This window comes from Simochromis diagramma, unplaced genomic scaffold (genome assembly GCF_900408965.1).
Source record: "Simochromis diagramma unplaced genomic scaffold, fSimDia1.1 OVJJ01000646.1, whole genome shotgun sequence".
NCBI classification, from domain to species: Eukaryota; Metazoa; Chordata; class Actinopteri; order Cichliformes; family Cichlidae; genus Simochromis; species Simochromis diagramma.
Genome location: NW_024387279.1, coordinates 7709546 through 7728944, shown reverse-complemented (window position 1 = coordinate 7728944; position 19399 = coordinate 7709546). Strand labels below are relative to the sequence as shown.

General features: G+C 39.3%; 1 protein-coding gene across 1 annotated transcript in view; it reads right to left on the bottom strand.

Moving 5' to 3' along the window:
- Positions 1 to 13729, bottom strand: part of suclg2 (succinate-CoA ligase GDP-forming subunit beta) — a 100057-nt gene extending 86328 nt beyond the window's left edge. The window contains exon 1 of the mRNA XM_040002971.1: positions 13599 to 13729. Within this exon, the coding sequence (XP_039858905.1) occupies positions 13599 to 13682 (84 nt within the window). The 5' untranslated portion in view covers positions 13683 to 13729. The remainder of the gene's footprint in view (positions 1 to 13598) is intronic.
- Positions 13730 to 19399: the final 5670 nt, after the last annotated feature.

Below are 19399 nucleotides of genomic sequence, written 5' to 3'. Positions count from 1 at the left end.
TCTAATCCTGTACTCAGACAAGAAAGTCATGATAGTGCTGACATCTTGACAGGAAGAGAAATAATCTGAGTACTGCATGGTTGCCCTGGAAAAAAAAACAAAAAAGCTGCAAGTGTTGGATGACAGTATGGCAGTAAGGCAGGGAGGCAAGCAGGCAGCTGGCCTGCAGTCCCTCGAGACACACTCTCTACAGTAATTATCATCAGCAGCACTCTAGAGACGATCCTACACAGTCCTTCAGCCTAACTACTGCTCTACTTATTCTTAATGCACACACAAAGATGACAAGAATAGACACAAGGTTTGCTGTGCACAATGGTGACTAGACTAGACACTGGCACAAACAAAGTTGTATGCAATGGGCCCAAGATGGGATAAAGTATTCAGAGCAAACCTCTCTACAGACAAAAGCACTCAAGATCTCTCATATGGATGCATTTAAGTGAAGGAAGTGGGGCAGACTGGAGAAAGAGAGGTGGAGTGGTGACAATGATAAATAATGATCTCTATATTAATATATGAAGGTAAGGTAAGAGGAGGCAGAAGAAGAAAAAAAACTGAAGGAACAATTTCCTCTGTAAATCAAAAAGTAAAAACGTCCGCTTTCTCATTCCAGCCATACTTTCAAAGAACTTGGCCCACTGACAAACCATCGCAGGCCCACACAAATTGTCTCCGGTTTTCCCTTCAGGACAGGAACACGCAAATGACCAGGAGGTAGGAATAACCCCAAACTAACCACAAAGTCATACAGTATTAATGCCATACCACTCTATTATTAGCTCAACCTTGTCTTCTTTATACCTGTGCAACTGCATTTTAGATTTGATGCAAAAGCACGGAAAAATAACTTAACTATAAAATTTAAATTAGGCAGAGGAAAGGGAAGCTGAAGTTAAACTGAGTAAGCACTTATTCTGAGAAAGATTTTGCTTTTGGCATGCTTGCAGCAAGAGTCCTGACATTCAGCGAGTGATCAGAAAATGTCACAGCAATACACTGTAGAAAAGATGGATCCTAACAGGGCTTTTCATTTAATGCTAAAAGCAAACATCAAACATTTAGCCATATCTTGATGGGTTGTCTGCTTACTTACTTGATCAACATTTAAATTTTCTTCCCTTTAACACAGTAAAGTAAAACTCCAACAAAGTATTGGTGCACAAGGTTATTGCTGTAAACTGTGAATAAGATTTGTCTAGAAAAGTACGATAAAAGAGAGGAGCTTTGCACACGCTTATGTTCTGATGGAATTGCCAAAATAGAAAAATCTCAAAATCAAAAAATATGCCTTAAGTGAGTCAGTGCTCAGTGTACTGTGGTTATATTAGATTTGAAAGACACGATGAAGTGTAATTAAACAAATAGATGATACACATTCACGTGTATGTGCCAAAGAGCCTTGAGAACTACAAAAAAACAAAAAAACAACAACCTTACATGGTCCTTCGCTCCATAAGTATCTGCAAAAACGATTCACATCAAAGGCACCTTATTAGATAGTTAACATAAATGAAAGAATTGCAAAAAGGTAAACAAATCTAAAGACCACAGTTCATACGTTGAATTCCCTGCACTAAATTCTGATGAGATTTACACGCAAAAAACAAACAAGCAAACAAGAATAGTTGCAACACTGAAATGAGCAGAATAGACATGCAGGCGCTCTCTTTCCAGAACACTCACTGGTTGTGCCCTCGCACAAAGAGGCACAGGGAGGACAGATAGTGCTATGGCAGCAGATGCATCAGATTGCCAAGTCCTTGTCGCAGCTGTACTGATCCACCAGTGGTGTTGAAGGACAAAATCTTGGTATGTACAACACTAGTCCCAAAACACCTCTCTGGCTGGACCATATGGTTATCAGCGCAGCATCGTGCAACATCAGGACTTCTCTTCCTCCTAAGAGGCACAGAATTGTGCAGTCTCATGCTTAGTTGAGAGCAGGATGCACAATGTCAAACAACACTTGTTGTGAGAAGTGTCACCACAGTTAGGGTATGTCTGATCTTGGCACTTTGCAAAGTCATTTCAAGACATGCCACTACTTTGTCATTTGCCCTTCTGTTAAACTTAAGGAGTCAATATCCTAAGGCTAATTTAGAGCAGTTGTCTTTATCACTATGAGAGTAGAACAATGTCAAAAAGTCACCATCTGACAGAGCAGTTCCAGCTCCCTTGAAAATTTATTGGAGCCATAAGCCTTAATTTACAGGGGAAGGTTACAAAGCAGGCAATCACCTCTGATCAGGCCCATAAACAGCCGAGAGTCAATGCTGCACTGCTCGTCAATCTGTTACTCAAAAATTCAAAGGGTTGACACGGCGGGTCAAACAACACATTTGTTTCTTGGAAGTAAGTCTAGACAGGATCCAGCGAATAGTGAGTGAAGATGTGATTCTGCCTTGGCAGGTGTTAACAGTACAAGAACATTATCTCTCAACACAAGCGATTTATCTTACAAGAGACTTCAGCACTGCGGCTGTAAAAGAAAGACTCCGCCACACGTTTTCTTTTGGCAATGTAATGAAATTCACATATCCTCGTAGTAATTACATCATACATATCTACTCACAAAATATTAAATGGCATATTTAAAACGATTCATTTGATTATTGAAAAATCAAATTAAGAGTGGTTCTGACTCCATTGTTTATAATGCTCCCCACACTGCTGCACATGTAGCAGTGGTGCACAGTTAAGCAGTGTCTTCACCTTGTGTTAATATTTTTTCAAAGAGGTTGCTGGAAGGTTCATAAAAATGACCAGTTACCATTATCTATATAACTAAGATGTTGTATGCAAAGTATAATTTTGTTAGGTACATCTCTTCAACTGCACATTAACACAAATTAGCTTATCACATGGAACCAATTCATTGCATTTAGGCATCTAGACATGGTCAAGAACCTGCTTTGGTTCAGTCTGAACATCAGTATAAGGAAAAAGCTGATTTAAGTGACTATGAATGTGCCACAGTTGTTGGTGCTAGACAGGCTGGTGTAACTATTTCAGAATCTGCTGATCTACTGGGGTATTTCCCCACAACCATCACTAGTGTTTACAGAGGTCTGAATGGCCTCTTGATGCCCGAGATCACAGGAAATCGAATCCTTCAAGCTGATAGGACGGCTCAAATAACCACTTGTTACAACTGTGGTGTGCAGAAGAGCATCTCTGAATGCTCAACACATCAAACTTGAAGCATAGGGCTATAAAAGCAGAAGACCACACACACCAAGTGCGAGCTAAAAACATCAAACTGAGGTACAGTTCACATAGGACTGTGTGAACTGTACTTGGTTTGTACAGCCGATCTGAGTATTGCTGCTGGATTGATGCCGCGAAGACAGTGGTGAGTCCAAAAAGGAGTCCAAACCCAGTACTAACAGGGTGTAACTAACAAAGTGTCAAGTGATGCATAAAGAAAATCATCTGATAAATCAATTTCACTATTTCCCCCCCAAAAAACTCTAGTTTCCAGCTATTCTATTATAACATTTATTCAAACAAGCTCAGCAGCTTTCCAAAAATATTACCTTTGTAACAGTTATATTAAAACCATTCTTAAAAACAGACAAACAAAGCGATAATAAAACTCAGTACTTTATGGAAACTGTTATATAGAAATGTGAGCAATATGAGAACCTAATGGTATCTATTGTTACACTATTGATGAAATGACTTTGTGAAGAGGCTGCACTGAAGCAGGAGACGTACTTTAACAGGAGCCACTGTCAGTCATCACCTTTCAAAACTCAATAAAAATAAATAAAAACAAATAACCTTACATTATCTCACTGAATTATTTACTTAGTAAGTTTATACATTATATATACACAGATAAATCTCTTACATACACTGTGAAGAGCTACATTAAGGCAGTAAACAGCTGCACTGAGTCAGAAATGCACCTTGAACAAGACACCATCCCACTTACAAAAAGCCTATCATCAATCAAAAGCCCCGATGGCAGGACAAAGTGAGTTCCATTACAGGAAATTTTCAATAAGTCAACCCTGGATTGATCCTTACTAGTTTCTATGCAAAAATAAAGAAAGGCTATTGACAACATTAGAGAGACTAAGGCAATTTTAAGCAGGCATATTCATGAGGACACTGCAAATCTGTATCGATGCAACCTGCGTGACACTCCTTTCAGAGCTCTAAAGTTTGCAACAGTCCAATCAGGACGTTTCAAAGGGGCTTTTGAAATATTTAAGCATTATGAAAGACCTCTTTGTTGTTCTTTTAATGACTGCTTAGAATTCCTAACTTGCCAAATTCTGAAATGGCCTGCTGTGTTTATTTTATTCTCCATTTTCAGAAAAAAGCAGACATTTTTTATTCGAGATGCATCGATCAATCCATGATTTAAATCAACCGATTTCCAGCATTCTCAGTAGAGACCAATGACCAGCCAAACAGCCTCCCAGATGTTTGATTACAAGCTGGTCTATAGTTGTGCGCACATTTAAATCCACAAGCTAACATGTCTTCACCATGGAAACTCTTCACTGTGAGGACATAAATTCAAGTACAGATAGACGAGTCTGAAAAACATTTATAAAGACAAACGTAGTCCAATGCTTAACTCCTCTGCATCACCTGAACGTGGACATTTTAAAGAAGCTAACAAAGGAAAAGTAGCTAACGCTAAACTCAATCTAAACCTCAGAAGTCAGAAGCCTCAGCATGAGCAAAGGACCAAAGCAGGTATGAGGAAAATTATGGAGAGAGATTTATAGAGTTAAAAAGAAAACGGGGTCGATATCTTACCTCTGAAAAAAATGATGTAAGAAACTGACATTGGTTTTGTTATATAAATCTGTTGCACCTGATTTAGTCTTGTAAAGTCAAATACGTCAGGTGAAGATGAATGTACAGCAGCTCACTTTCAGTTAAGTATTTATGCCGGTTTCTAATATCGGAGCACTTTATTTTCAGATGAGTAAGTGAGAAAAGATCCTTAAACTTATAGTGGTTTGGGAAAAGTTGTGAAGTTTAATAATGTCATACAATTATTAAAATGGAGTTATGCAAAAGTTAATTTTTGTTTGTATATGCTGTCAGTTGCAGCAAACTGCCATAGGTGCACTGCTACACCTAGAATCTATTACAGTGAAAACAAAGAATTATGTTTTTATTTCCAGTAGGAAGAAAGCTCTGCAGCTGGAAACATGAATCTGCTGGTCCTCCTCCTTATCACATGAAAGTATGTCTGCAATGAACTGCCAAAATATCTAGTGGATTTTAACTACACATATACAATGTTTTACCTTCACCTCCTGACTTTTCATATAAAGCACCATTATGAGATTTACATTTGACAGCTATTGAATTCACGCTCCCTTAAGGATGAGCTGTGATATCTCAGGGGAGCCACTGATAAGTTGGACATTTATGAACATATAAATCACCATTACCAATGTGCCAATCACCCCCAGCTGTACTTTGATATTCTGAAATAATTAACAGATGTTAGCATGCTAATGTGCTTGAATAAGAAGACAGAAAAACATAACTGGATGCTGCTATGGTAAAACCATAATTGCCAACAGGCCAATGTAAATGAAAGACAGGAGTCTAACACCAGCATGTCCTGTACATCAAACACAAAGCAAACAGCAGATCTACTTCTCCCACACTGTCACCATGATTCATGGGGAAAAGAAAGACAGACACAATGACATTCAGAGCTGTAATTATTTTAAAGATCCAATTAAAGATAGGACAAAGGACAGTTTGTATCCATTAGTTTTCCCAATAGGTAGCACTAAACTTCCATCCCTGATGACATCTGGAACTCAACATTTAAAGAATAATGAGCGTCAAAAACAATGGTCTGTGCCTTTAAAATCATTATTATTAATTCAAGTGCTGAAGCACATCTTCATCCAGCTCCCCAGACATGTATTAAGCCCAGTCCTGGATTAAATTTTAAAAATATCGACTGAAGAAAAGACATTGAACTAGGCTTAATACATGTCTGGGAAACAGGTCCTCAAAGCAAGACCAGCAGTTTTATGGCACATAAAACATATTTACATAACATAACAAGTTTTCCTAGTTTGTAAGGCTGTCAAACCAGCAAACACTAGAAAATGAAAGGTCAGCATCAATAAAATAAAGATAAAATACATTCCTCAGTGCCAAGTCCACGTGCAAGCTCTGTAAAAAGAACAACAGATTGTTTTATCAAACAGCATCTGTAATTGCAAAAAGGATTCAGTTTCATCTAGTGTATGAATGCACTGCTGCCACATGCTCAAACCTAAGCACATATAATGCACAGGCAGAAAAAAAGGGGAGCTCTGATGAAAATCTAATACCATTTTTCTCATCAAAAAACATTTCTTTGGTTTTAGCTACACCAGGTCACAGTCATTAGGAACTGGGCAACAATATTCCAGAACATTTACAATTAGTCTTCAGCACATTTAACAACGAAACCAAAAATCCTGTTCAGATTGTATTAGTGGGCACATTGGCAAGCAGACTAGCATTAAATTTCAGTTGCGTTTCAAAGACGTGCAGAATATATTGTCTTTAAAGATGCTAAACTTAAAATGGGTGAATCTCCAATTCGGGTCTTACTGGGGTTTTCAACTATGGAAGCCCATTTCCGCCACTAATAAAAAAACAAAAAACAAAAACAAACAAACAAACAAACAAACAAACAAGTATCCATAATTTGAAATTTCGAGTTAGCTCTGCCAATCAGTAATCTAGGTGAATGAGGTCACTTTCTTGTTACCCGGAAGCATATGGCACAGAGTAACATGCACTCAAAACTTGATCGCAACAAATTGGCGCTTTCGCGAGTACGTTTGCTGATAGTAACGCCATGTGATTCAGCTAATAACACAACGATTTCATCATTTTTGAAGCCACGCTGAAAATACTCAGCAATCTGTGCATTCATGACTGGATGTAATACCGGTAGCTTAGCTGTAGCATTTGTACCTGAGGGCTTCAGCTTCCGGGTAACAAGGAAATGACATCATTCACGTAGATTACTGATTGGCAGCGCTAACTCGAAATTTCGAGTTATGGATCCTTTTTTTTTTTTGGTGGTGGAAACGGGCTTCCATATTCAACTGTTGATTTTTTAGACTTTTTTTTTTTTTTTGCATCATCTGGTTTTGTCTTCTAAATAGAAACTAATCAGTGTTTTTTGTTTGTTTATTTTTACAAATTCCATGCTACAGCTTCAGAGTGATAACTTTGTTTTTCTTTAAGGAAGACTAGTAGAATAGAATAGAAAGTAAAATAAATGCCCAATTTGCATATATGCCTGGGGGAATAACGAAATACCAATATATTCTACTTTACATAGAATATAAGAAATAAGCATATTGATATCAGATATGCTTTGTATATCTGTTAAACCTAGTTTCAGGCTTATCTAGACACTTTACAGACAATATCACTAACTTGAGGACTGGAGCGGGATGCACTTCAAGCAGCTGCAGCTTATCACACACTCAGTGAAAAGTGGCACCTACTTCTCACAACAAGAGCTGACAAGGCCAGATTTTTAAATGAGGTTTGGTTGGCACACCGCTCTCCCCACTCATGCCCTCCCATGCACATCTTTTTTGTTATTGTTGTTATTGTTGTACAGAAACAATTACTTTTCAGGACAACAGTATGTTTCAATACTGATGCATTAGACCGTATACAAGGACATTTTTCTTTAATGTATCACAATAGAGTTAAGCATTTTTGAGCAATTTTGGCAACACACTGACATGTTATTATTGGCTGTTAAGTCCCATTTTTTCTGCACAAAAATGAGTCCTTACTCTCACCTATTACAAACCAATGCACTTGTTCCAAACTGTGAATCACAGTCACCGAATATCACATATTATTAAGTGGTATTCCCAGATGTCTGGTGAGGTTAAAATCCTCATTATTTGTCATGGCCAGTCCCTAACCCTTTGAAATGACACTGCCTAATTAGTTAAGACAAATGACTGCAGACTTAATTAACCAGAATGCTCCTTAAGGGGCATTATCAAATGTTTAAGAAATTAACAGATTGCCAGTTCATCAATTCTATGTAATTGATTTGTTCCCATTCAGGTTATGAACTCATCTCTTTCCCCATCCATTCAGCTAACCATCCAAGGAAAAATTAAAAGGGGAAATTTATAGTGTCCACTCGCACGAGCACATGCTGAATCACATTGAGCAGTCCTCTGTGGGACTATCAGAGTCACTGCTATACTGATCGCACAGTGTTACTCTGTTAATGAGGTGGCACTTGGCTACTTCGTTGCATCTCATAAATACAAACTGTCTTGCGATAAGACAAGCGCTGCGTAGTAAGCTGTGCTAGAGGTGACATAAAATAAGAGAGATGGACGACAGCGAAGAAGCTGTGTTCACAAACATGCCAGTATGAATCACAGCCATGCTTTCCATTTAAAGCAGCACGAGTATGCCTCATGAAGCTTTAGTGGACTAATTCAAAGAGCCTTATCTGCTCTAATTAATATAGTGCTTGAGTGTTCGTGGCACAAGTGCCTCTCTCTACCCCTCAACTGTGGCAGTGCCTCTATAGATTTGGATGAAAGCATGAATAGGTTATTTAGTTTATCAAAAAATAAATAAATAAATAAATAAAATTGCAGGTTACATAACTCCCTTTAAAAAGTTATGCATGTTAAAGCGTTTCAAATGATTGGCCTATTCATTCTGTTGTAGCTACCAGAGAAAGGCACTTTATACTATAGGACTTTACTTTTTCTGAATTTACCTTTCTGATCACATGGACAAAACAAATAAATAAAAAAAGTGGTAAATTAAATTTGGGTCTGGTTATTGCACAAAAAGATGCGCTGTTGCTCTTATTACTGCTATCAGCCACTTGTAGCTTTTTTTTTTTGCCCTTGCCTTTTAAAAAGGTCACGCTCAGACCATTTCAGTAAGGAGAGAGAAATGACATCTGCCTGTTACAGAGCCGGGGATAGAACAGCGGAGCAGAGATAGAGACGGAAGCAGTAGAGCATGGCTCCAGGATTTAGATCAGTGAGATTTGCATCATTGGCAGGTCTTTAGGCAGGGCAGGTCTAATCTCCTGCAGACAGGCTTAAGAAAGGAAAACCTGACTGTTGTGTCTCTACAGATAGGGATTTCAGTAATTAGCATAGTTAATATGAGGAGGGAGTCAAATTCAAAGGTGTCAGGTCTAAAGGGAAGATAATGCAGTAAATAAGGAGAAGTTAATACAAGGATGCGCAACTGTGGCAAAGTTCAGTCCCATATATCTGTGAACTTTGCCACAGGCACAAACCTTCAGTCACAGCTCATGAATTGCAAAAGTCTTCCCCTTGTGCTTTAATAGCCACGCACTGCTTTTAGCTGATGGCTTAATTATCTTGTTCATCAATAAGTTCAGATTAATATGCCGTCACCACTTTAAAAATGATCATGGCATGCATGCCAAGGTTAAGCAGGCGAGATGGTCGATATCTAACGCAGTCACATCTTGCTGCTATAGTGAAAAAGGCCCAACAAAGACTGTACTTTTTAAGGAGGTTGAGAGGTTTTAAGGTTTCATCTGAAATGATGACTCTCTTTTATAAAAGTTTTATTGAATCTGTTTTAACTTTCTGTATCATTGCTTGGTACGGTAGTATGTCCATGGATAATAAGACCAGACTTAACAATCTGGTTAAAGTGGCGGGCAAGATTTCAGGGAGGTCTCAGGTCCAGCTTGTGGACTTTTATAACAGGCAGGTGCTGAGGAAGGCAACTTCTGTCCTGTTGTGTTCAGATCATCCTCTCTTTAACGATTTCCAACTGCTTTCCATCAGGTCGTCGTTATAAAATGACTGCAGTGAAGACAAAGCGACACAAATTGTCGTTTGTACCTAGTGCTATTATCTTAATTAACAACACTAAATTGTAAGTGTTGTTGCCATTGCACATTGCACTTTTTTCGATGGAAAATCTAGGTTGTTTTATCAGGCTTATATTATATTATAGTATTTTTTTTAATGAGTGTACGTGATGTGTTGGTTGTATGTTTGTTGTTCGTTTTGACATACTGCGAATCAATTTCCCGTCAGGGACAATAAAGTTACCATTGACCATTGACCATCTAGGCAAAACTGTGTAAAGAGTACTACAGCGTACTTATTACAAGTGGCAGCAGCCATTGTGCTCTGTAACACAGTCTCTTCACTCACGCAGTGGTAGTGGAATCACCGCCTTTATGGCACAGAGAGATCAGCCAGCCAGCCAGACCCCGTCAGAATTTTCAATGAATCAGATCCCTATGACTTGCACAAAGGGTAGTTCCAGGAAAACTCAATCTTTGAAGGTCTCATTTCACAGATGATAGAGAAGCTGAACATGATCTTCAATATACTGCACTTTTAATGAATTACGCCTGTCAGCCATCACTGACATTGTTTTCTCAAGTAATTTTCAGCATTACTCCCACTTCTCCCTCATTATCTACACAGGAACAACAGCATAAGTTAAGCTGATAGGAGCGCATTTACTCATTGCAGAGGCTGGCAACATTTCCTAATGACTGCAGCCGCTCTAAATTATTGAAAAAGCCTAAGCACCTCACCAGCTACAGAAATGGCTATTAACCTTGGCGAACGATATTCAAATCCAGTTAGAGCCAACTTCGTCCTCCAGTATCCCTTGCGGGGAGGAAATGTAAATGTGTTCTTGCTGAGACAGATGGGGGAGCCTCCCGTCGTTTGAAGTTCCAGCAAAAGAAGCCGTTGCAAGCAGAGGGCTCTCCACCCTGTTCTGTAAAATATTCAGGACTGAGTCTCATTGAGACACCTTTCTTCCCAGTGTACCCCTTCAAACCACACTGGGCTTCAACACAGTTGGGGTATTACCAAGCACGCTCGCCACACAAAAAATAAAAACTTAGCAAAGGTTTACAAATTCATCCCTGTGCAGCGACAGTGAAAAACAACCCGAGGATTATCTCGGTGTGCAGACAAGAATTCAGGAGATTTGATTTATGAGAGAGAGAGAGAGAGAGAGTGTGAGAGAGAGAGAGAGAAAAAAAAAATAACAACAACATCTCACTCCTCCTTTAAGGAGTATCTTGGAGCATAACCATCTGAATATTGCAATGTCCTGTGCATTGTTGGTGACAAATCATTGCAAATTGAATTCCACAGCTTAGCTGACATACTGTCAAAGCTGATTTGATTCTATTGTAGCGATACCTGACTGTTAATCTGTTCAGGCCCTGATACTGTGCTACACACCAGAGAAAATCCCCGATCATTACTCTTATCACCTGGCCCGAACGAGAGAAGGAGAGAGACAGAAGCGAAAGAAGTGAAAGAAGCAGAAGACGAGCAGGTAAAGAGCCAGTAAACATGAGATAAAAACTTTTGTTAGAGTTTACTTTTTAAAGGAACAGTTCAGGCCAGGTCTCAGGCCTCCACTGACATATCTAAAGTTTACCTTATGCAGATAGCCTGGTTATTGATGCAGGTTCCCCAATTTCAGAGATATTTCATATAGTTGGTGCTGTAAGTGCTAAAAAACAAATACACTTCTTTTTCCACCCACGGCTAGCAAGATAGCCAGTTGGAAAAACAGGAGTTGGAAAGGCCAGATTTTAAACGCCAAATGACCTTTCAAAATAAGAGCGAAGTTGTCGTCCACTAGCAAACTGACAGTTGCTTTCTTAGATGGATGAAAAATATATTTTTTTAAATAAATAAAAAACACTTATATTTGATATATAATAATGGCAGATTTAGTAATCCTGTAGAGCATTTTTTCTAATGCTGGAGGAAAAAAATTATAATAATTGCAGCCTTTACAGGGGCTCCCATTCCCTGCTCTAAGGAATGTGTTGGTGGAAAATGAGAAAAGAAATAATGGAAATGTTTCATGCAATTTGTTGCCTTGGTTGGGACATTGTTTTTATTTAGGTAATAACATTAACCAAAGGTTTTCAATCATGAAAAACAACAACACAGACACAGACACATGGCTAAATAGAAGGCACAGTGTGAACAGCACATTATCAAAGCACCATCCAATCCAAGATGTTCTGGCAAGGTAAGCTGTAGGTTGCCCACATTTTGGAAGGACTCAGAAAATAATGCAGCTATGTGCAATAGCCACATGAAGAAATGCAGGTTTATAATCGGAGTAAAGTGTGGGCCATTACTTGGCCTCTCTATACTTTAGTAATGGTTGCAGAGAAGCAAGCAACTAGTTTTACACAAGACATAACAAAAACATAACAAAAAGAAAACCTCCATGCGTTTCTGACAATACTTTGTAATAAGTCATAATATTAAAGCTGAAAAGCAATAATAATGAATTCTGATACTGAGATGTAGCATGTAATTATGTCTAATAGTTTTAGTATTAGGAGCTTACCAAGCTAATCTGGACAAATTTGGATAAAAGAAGAAGTTCAATTTACATATTTTCATTTTCTATCAGCATAAAGCACAATTATTTTTCAGTCAATCACCTTTCCTCCAGGTACAATACCTATATAAAAAAATACTCTACAACACTGCACATGAAATCTGTTTGATGATAAGTTTCCATCCATTTGAATCCATCTGGGAGTAAATATGAAAGGTAAACACAGCATGAGATGTCCCTGCTTTGTCCACCCACTATGGTGATTTGTACTAATGTTCCAAATACCTATGCAAGCACCTCAACCTGAAAGACCAGTTCTCAGATACCGACTGCGCAGAAAAGCATCAAACTGACAGTACAGCATATCATGCTAATTTATTCATCTGTTCGTCCTGGAGCTTTGAAATTTATTATGAAAGCACAACTCTGTGTGACTGGGTTTGTTTGTTAGTCAATACAGTGCAGGGGTGTGGGGATTTATGTCTTGCAGCTCTGGCAGCATGTTTAAGACTCTTTGCAATTACCAGACCAAATGCTTTGTTTGCTAAATGAGAAACTGTGCAACTGTAAGCATTTGCCACTGTGTGCTTAGACAACTCTAATCAGGCGAATTCTGCTGGCTGCTGTTGCCAGCTCACACACACATGCTGGAAGCTCAAAGTGCAAGGGTTAACCTTTTTTACTCGGGTCTTATCTGAAATGGGGCCAGGCTGGGGGTTTTGTTCACTATGACTTTTGCTCATCAGAGGTCACACAGCCCACTGTAGAAGTGCTGAACCTAAGCATGCAAAATAACTCACTGACGAGAAGACCTTTGCAGTTCAATTATACGCAATAAAGAAAAATTAAAAATATCTTAAACGCACAAACTTACAGACTCACAGTTATAGTGACAGACAGTGTACACGAGTAACATTCACATGCAGGAGCGCATTAGAAAAGCTTTACTCAAACAAGCTCTTGCCGAATAACTATCATTTGTAGAGCAGCGCGTATATTTAACAGCCTCCATGATTAGAGCTACTGCAGGACTTGAAGACGGCATTGTTACATCACCTGTGAACTGTCACACTGTTCAACTTTGATCTGTCAAACCTCTGTTCGCTCACACATGCTAACTTGCTAACCCTAGCCGTGAGACGCTGTCAGCGACGAAGCCACCCAGCCCGAGCAGCAGACCGTAACATCAGCAAGAGAAGCTGTAACGCTACCTTCGCTTTATCAAGAAGTATGTGCTTTGAAGTAGCTATCCTCAGTCCTTTCGCTACAGCCTGGGATGCCATGGAAGCCGCCATGTTGACACGCAAGTCCAACGGGAGATGACGCTGAAAGCGTGTGAGCGATCATAGGTCAAGAATCAGAGGTGGGCGGTGCTTCTAAAAGACGCATGCACACCTGTGGAGTCAGGTGTGCACGTTTAGCAGGCATGGACGTTGTTGGCGCTTAGTCTAAACTACAGGGACAGAGGTGAGAACAGAGTAGATTAAAAATCTAACGATCTAGCAATTTCTCTTTGTCTAAAATCAAATCCTTCAAGGCGCTTTATATTGTAAAGTTAGGAGTATTACAAGTCCTAACTTGTGATTTCGATATTCTCTATTACCCAACAATCAGATGACCCTCTATGAGCAAGCACTTGGTGACAGTGGGAAGGAAAAACTCGCTTCTAACAGGAAGAAATGTCCAGCCTGGTAAGTGTCCCTCAGTGGACACTGCGCAAGATGGGCATCGCTGTTTTGAGCAATCTAGATCTTACTGAGGTCTTAATGGGGTCATCTAAGCATTAGACCAAATACTGTAACTGAGCAATATGTGGGGTAAAACCAAAGATTGTAAAACTTGTTGTTATTAAGTTTTAATGTTCATTTTCTCCCTTACACGTTACATAAGTAATACATGTTAGCGTGTGCAGTGTTACAACTGCCACACAGGACCCTGAGTTTCTGTCCTCAGAATATCTCTGGGAATTTGTGGTTTTTAACCAACTGAAGAAGAGTTTAGATTCTATTATTAAACTCATGTTACACATGCAGGTTTTTTTCTTTTTTTCCTTTTTTTCTAATGTAATGAGCTTTGAATCTTAGGCTACGTTCACACTGCAGGTCTTAATGCTCAGTTCCGATTTTTTGATCAAATCCGATTTTCTTGTCTGCTTGTTCACGCTACAAATAAAATGTGACAGCAAACGCGCTCTAGTGTGAACCCTCAAAGCAAAAGAAGACGTCACACACAACGCGCTCTGTTTAGACCCTTAATATAAAGACTTGTTTCGGACTTTACGTTTCCCAATTTTGCTTTAAGTTATTTTGTTATTTTGTTATTTACATATGGCCTGATAATTATCCTTATTGCTGTTTTAGAGAGGAGCGGTGCTTCAAAGGATAGTTACAGATTTCTGTCAGAATCTACAGATTATACAGTACAAATAAAATGTTCACGTTTCTTCAAAGTTGTTTTCCCAACAGTTTCAACATCTACACTGGATGGCCAGGAAGCGTTCACAATGTCTTCTCCGGCGCTGATAAATGGCGTCTGTCTTGTGTCAGTGACGTAAAAGACGGATTTAATGCGACATGACCATTCAAACATCAGTCGCTTTCTAAAACATCAGATATGTATCCGATTCAGTACCACATACGAAAGTGACCCAGATCGGATTTGAAAATATCGGATTTGTGCCGTTCACACTGTCATAGCATGATCGCACATGGGTCGCATTGGGTCAAAATAGTCAGATTTGATGCGCTTTCGATCTGTTCTAATTTAACACTTTTTATGTGGTAAATTAGATATGATTTAAAATAGTTATGTTACTAATGTGTGATGAACAATCACAACTGAAAATCATAATAAATCATATTATTAAAAACAGCGATATGAGTTAATTTTCCACTAATGTTAAGAATCAAAGGACATAAGAAAAGGGCACAAACAAACTAAACATTTTTACTGCATATATGTATAACTTGGATTTATAATGTGCTGACTCACATAGTGCATACAGTCTTTGTTTTTCGTTTGGGGTTGATGGATGGATGGGGAGGATGTGTGTGTGTATTAGTTTCAGTCTCATTGCTGGAAATGCATCCATTCATTTTCTTAACTGGGGATCAACTCCACAATTAATGTAACATGCTTGGCTTTGCACTGTGGGAGGAAAACCCACACAAGCAGACTGGACATGAATTGCAGGAAGAATTTGTACAGGTTCATCTATAAGCACTCATGGACATAATTTGTTTATCTAGTGGGTGGGGAAGGTTGCAGAGTAAGTTTCAAGTTTTTTGGGGGGCCTTAATAGAAATAATATTATTTGCTGCTTATTAATGTGTCTGCAAACAGCATGTACAAGCAGTACTTGAAAATCAAGGTTAATGAGTTCTGGCAGTATTGCAAAAAAAAAAAAAAAAAAAAAAAAAAGCTGCTGCTGGTGTAAAATATGATGGATTCATACGGCGTGCACAGATTTTGGTGGGAGGAAATATGTCTTTTATGTTATAATTATTATTTTAATTTGAGAAAACTGACCCTTTATGTTGCCTTTGCAGCTATTAAGCTCTACAAAATAATTTGACAGTAGTATCGAATTGAATATTTAAATCGCCCATTTTAATCATTCAATTTCCATGTGTTGAGCAGACACTAAAAGGCCCGTCATGGATGTTGAATGCGGGAGCTGCTCCGGCTCCATCCACAGTGTGACCTTGCAAGCAGGACAAACAATCACTGCACTCAGCTGAAAGGTATTGGTAGGGAGTCGAGCGAGAGAGAGCGTGGGATGTGTGAGCTGATCTTGTCTGAATAGCTAAATAGCCCACTCACATAGTTCTCCAGAGCCCTCATTACACGCCGCATCTTGAAAGGGCAGAGAGGGCAAACCGATCATAAAGAGCAGTGATTATGACAGGAGGAGAGAGAGAGAGGGAGAGTTGGATGAGATACTCACTTAGAAACCATCAGTGTCAGCAGGCTAGAGAGGACATGACGGAGGGGAGGAGATGATGATGAACAGCTACAACCAAAGGATCCTTTTTTTTTCTTTTTTCTGGAGACCTTTTATGGTCAATAAGTAAGTTGAAATGATAAACCCCTGAAAAACTTTGAAAGAAGAAAAATTTGCAAATGTGAGCCACTTTGATGTCAACGGGGAGAGAATTTGCCTCATGTTTATTTGATTTTTTTTTTTTTTTGCTCTTAACCTCCCCCAGCTTGTGGGTGAGAGCTTTTTGGAAGTCAGTGATCCATATTTCACACATTGAAAATATTCTGTGGTTGCCAGCTTTAAAAAAAAAAAAAAAAAAAAACCTTAGCACAGTAACTGCACAAATGAAGTGAAAATTGCTGCACCAGCATAATATCTGGGTGTGTCAACAAATCCTACCGAATGTATAAAAAGTCCACCCAGTGTCTTTGTGTCAGTGAAGAGTGGCGTGTGTAACTTAAGTATTAAAAAAAACAAAATCACTGAGAGTGGGAGCCCAGCAGAATGACTAAAAGATGATTCGCGTGAGCATTTTAAAGCATTTTGTTTCTTTTTCTCTCTCTCTCACCAGTGACATTTTCTTCTCTCCAAGGAACTGATATTCAAACAGGACTGTCAGAATATCAATGGCCCTAACTAATACAATTCAGCTTTTTTTTTAAAATTTGAGATGTTGTCCTGTCGCTCAGAACAAAAACTGTGTTTTTGTCTGCACTCGGAGCAATCATGTCATTTTAATCCCAGAATACAAAGCAGCTATTGTTGCTTTGTATTCTTTTCAAAACTACCTAAACTTTCTAACACAAATTGAATTTGTTTTAAATGGGCAGTTCACAAAGTACAACGATATCTACATATATGAATACACAACTAGAAGTACGTGCTGATTTTCAAGTCAGTGATACTTTTTAAATGCACCAGAAAAGCAGGGTATTTGCTGTTTGTGCCTCCTTTCTTTGGCTAAAACAAAAGTTAATTAAAAAATTTTTTTTAATAATACATAAAATTCTTAAAATGTTTCACTAGGATTCAGGTGAATCGTGAGGTAGGATGTGTGTTGCACTGTTACCTCACAGCAAGAAGGTCGGGGGCCCTTCGGTGTGGAGCTTGCATGTTCTCCCCCCTGTCTGTGTGGGTTCTCTCTGAGTAATCTAGCTTTCTCCCACAGTCCAAAGACATGCAATTAGTGGCTTTAGGATAACTAGTCACTCTAAATTAACACTAAGTTTTAGCTCTGTGAAAGATTAGCAACCTGCCCACCGTGTACCTCATCTTTTTCCCTTCCACTTACTCTGATTTGGATAAATGGAAGAAAATGGCTGAATGTTTTATATCACAAAACACTCTGACTAAAGCAGCTTGTGTTCATTTCAGATACATAACACATCTACCCACAACAAAGCCAGCCCCACCCCCCACTCCAGCCCAGCCTCACATCTACTTCACAGCTGATCAGGTGAGAAATCAGCTCAAGAGGACGAAGGCAAGGAAGGCAGCAGGTCCGGATGGAATCTGCTCCAGACTGCTCAGGGACTGTGCAGACCAGCTCTGTCAGGTGGCCCTGTACATCTTCAACCTGAGCCTGAGCCTGGAGAGGGTTCCTGAACTGTGGAAGACTTCCTGTGTGGTTCCGGTGCCAAAAATTGCACACCCCAGGGAGCCCAACCACTTCAGGCCTGTTGCCTTGACTTCTCATCTGATGAAGACCATGGAAAGGCTCATCCTGCACCACCTTCGGCCACTGGTGGGCTCAGTGATGGACCCCCTGCAGTTCGCCTACCGTTCTGGAATGGGGGTGGATGACGCTGTCATCTACCTGTTACACCGATCCCTCTCTCACCTAGAGCAGGCAGGGAGCACTGTGAGGATCATGTTTTTTGACTTCTCCAGTGCTTTCAACACCATCCAACCTGCACTACTGAGAGGGAAGCTGGAGGGAGCCGGAGTAGGCAAACAGCTGACTGCATGGACCATCGACTACCTTACCAACAGACCACAGTATGTGAGGCTCCATGACTGTGTGTCCGAGGTGGTAATCTGCAGCACGGGGGCACCACAGGGCACGGTTCTCTCACCTTTCCTCTTCAGCCTTTACACTTCAGATTTCTGTTATAATTCGGACGATTGTCATCTACAGAAGTTCTCAGATGATACAGCCATCATTGGATGCGTATCAGACGGGAATGATCAGGAATACAGGGGGGTCATCAGTGACTTTGTTGGCTGGTCTGAGACCAACGTACTCCAAATCAACGCCGGCAAGACAAAGGAGGTGATCATAGACTCAAGGAGGAAGTCACCCCCTACAACATCGGTGAACATCCAAGGGAAAGGCATTGAGATAGTGGACTCTTATAAGTACCTGGGTGTTCACCTCAACAATAAACTGGACTGGACTACAAATACAGACATCCTGTATAAGAAGGGCCAGAGTCGACTCCACCTGCTGAGGAGACTGAGGTCCTTCGGAGTCTGCAGGACTCTGTTAACCCTTTAAGACCTACCATAGAACCAAGTCCGCCAGAGTATATTTTATAAATTTACATGTTGTAGTGCCATTTTTGGGAGCATTTCAAGATGATATACATCAATACAATGATTATAGCCCACATTTTAATAATATGCATGCATTAAGTGCATAGTAATTACATAACTTGCAAAAAAGTGCAATAGACTACAAAAAAATTGAAAATCGTTTTTGCTTTTTTAACATATATTTCTAGTTAGAGAAATTTAAGAGGCTTATCCCTCAAAACTGTAAATACAAAAAAGTTGCACAAAATAGTTTCCCACCACAGGGAATTTATTTTAAGTGTCTTCATAGTTTTATTTTTGAAATCCACAAATTTTTATATACTGCAGGAAAAACGAAAATAAATATTATAATGCAAATTTGCAAAAAAACAGCATATGCATCAAAATAAACTATTTCCAGCAGTGCAATATGAGTCCTAAGCATCCCAGAAACGACACAGAAAGTCATAAAGTCAAACATAATTTTTAAAAACACAAATATAGGCTCATGAGGCC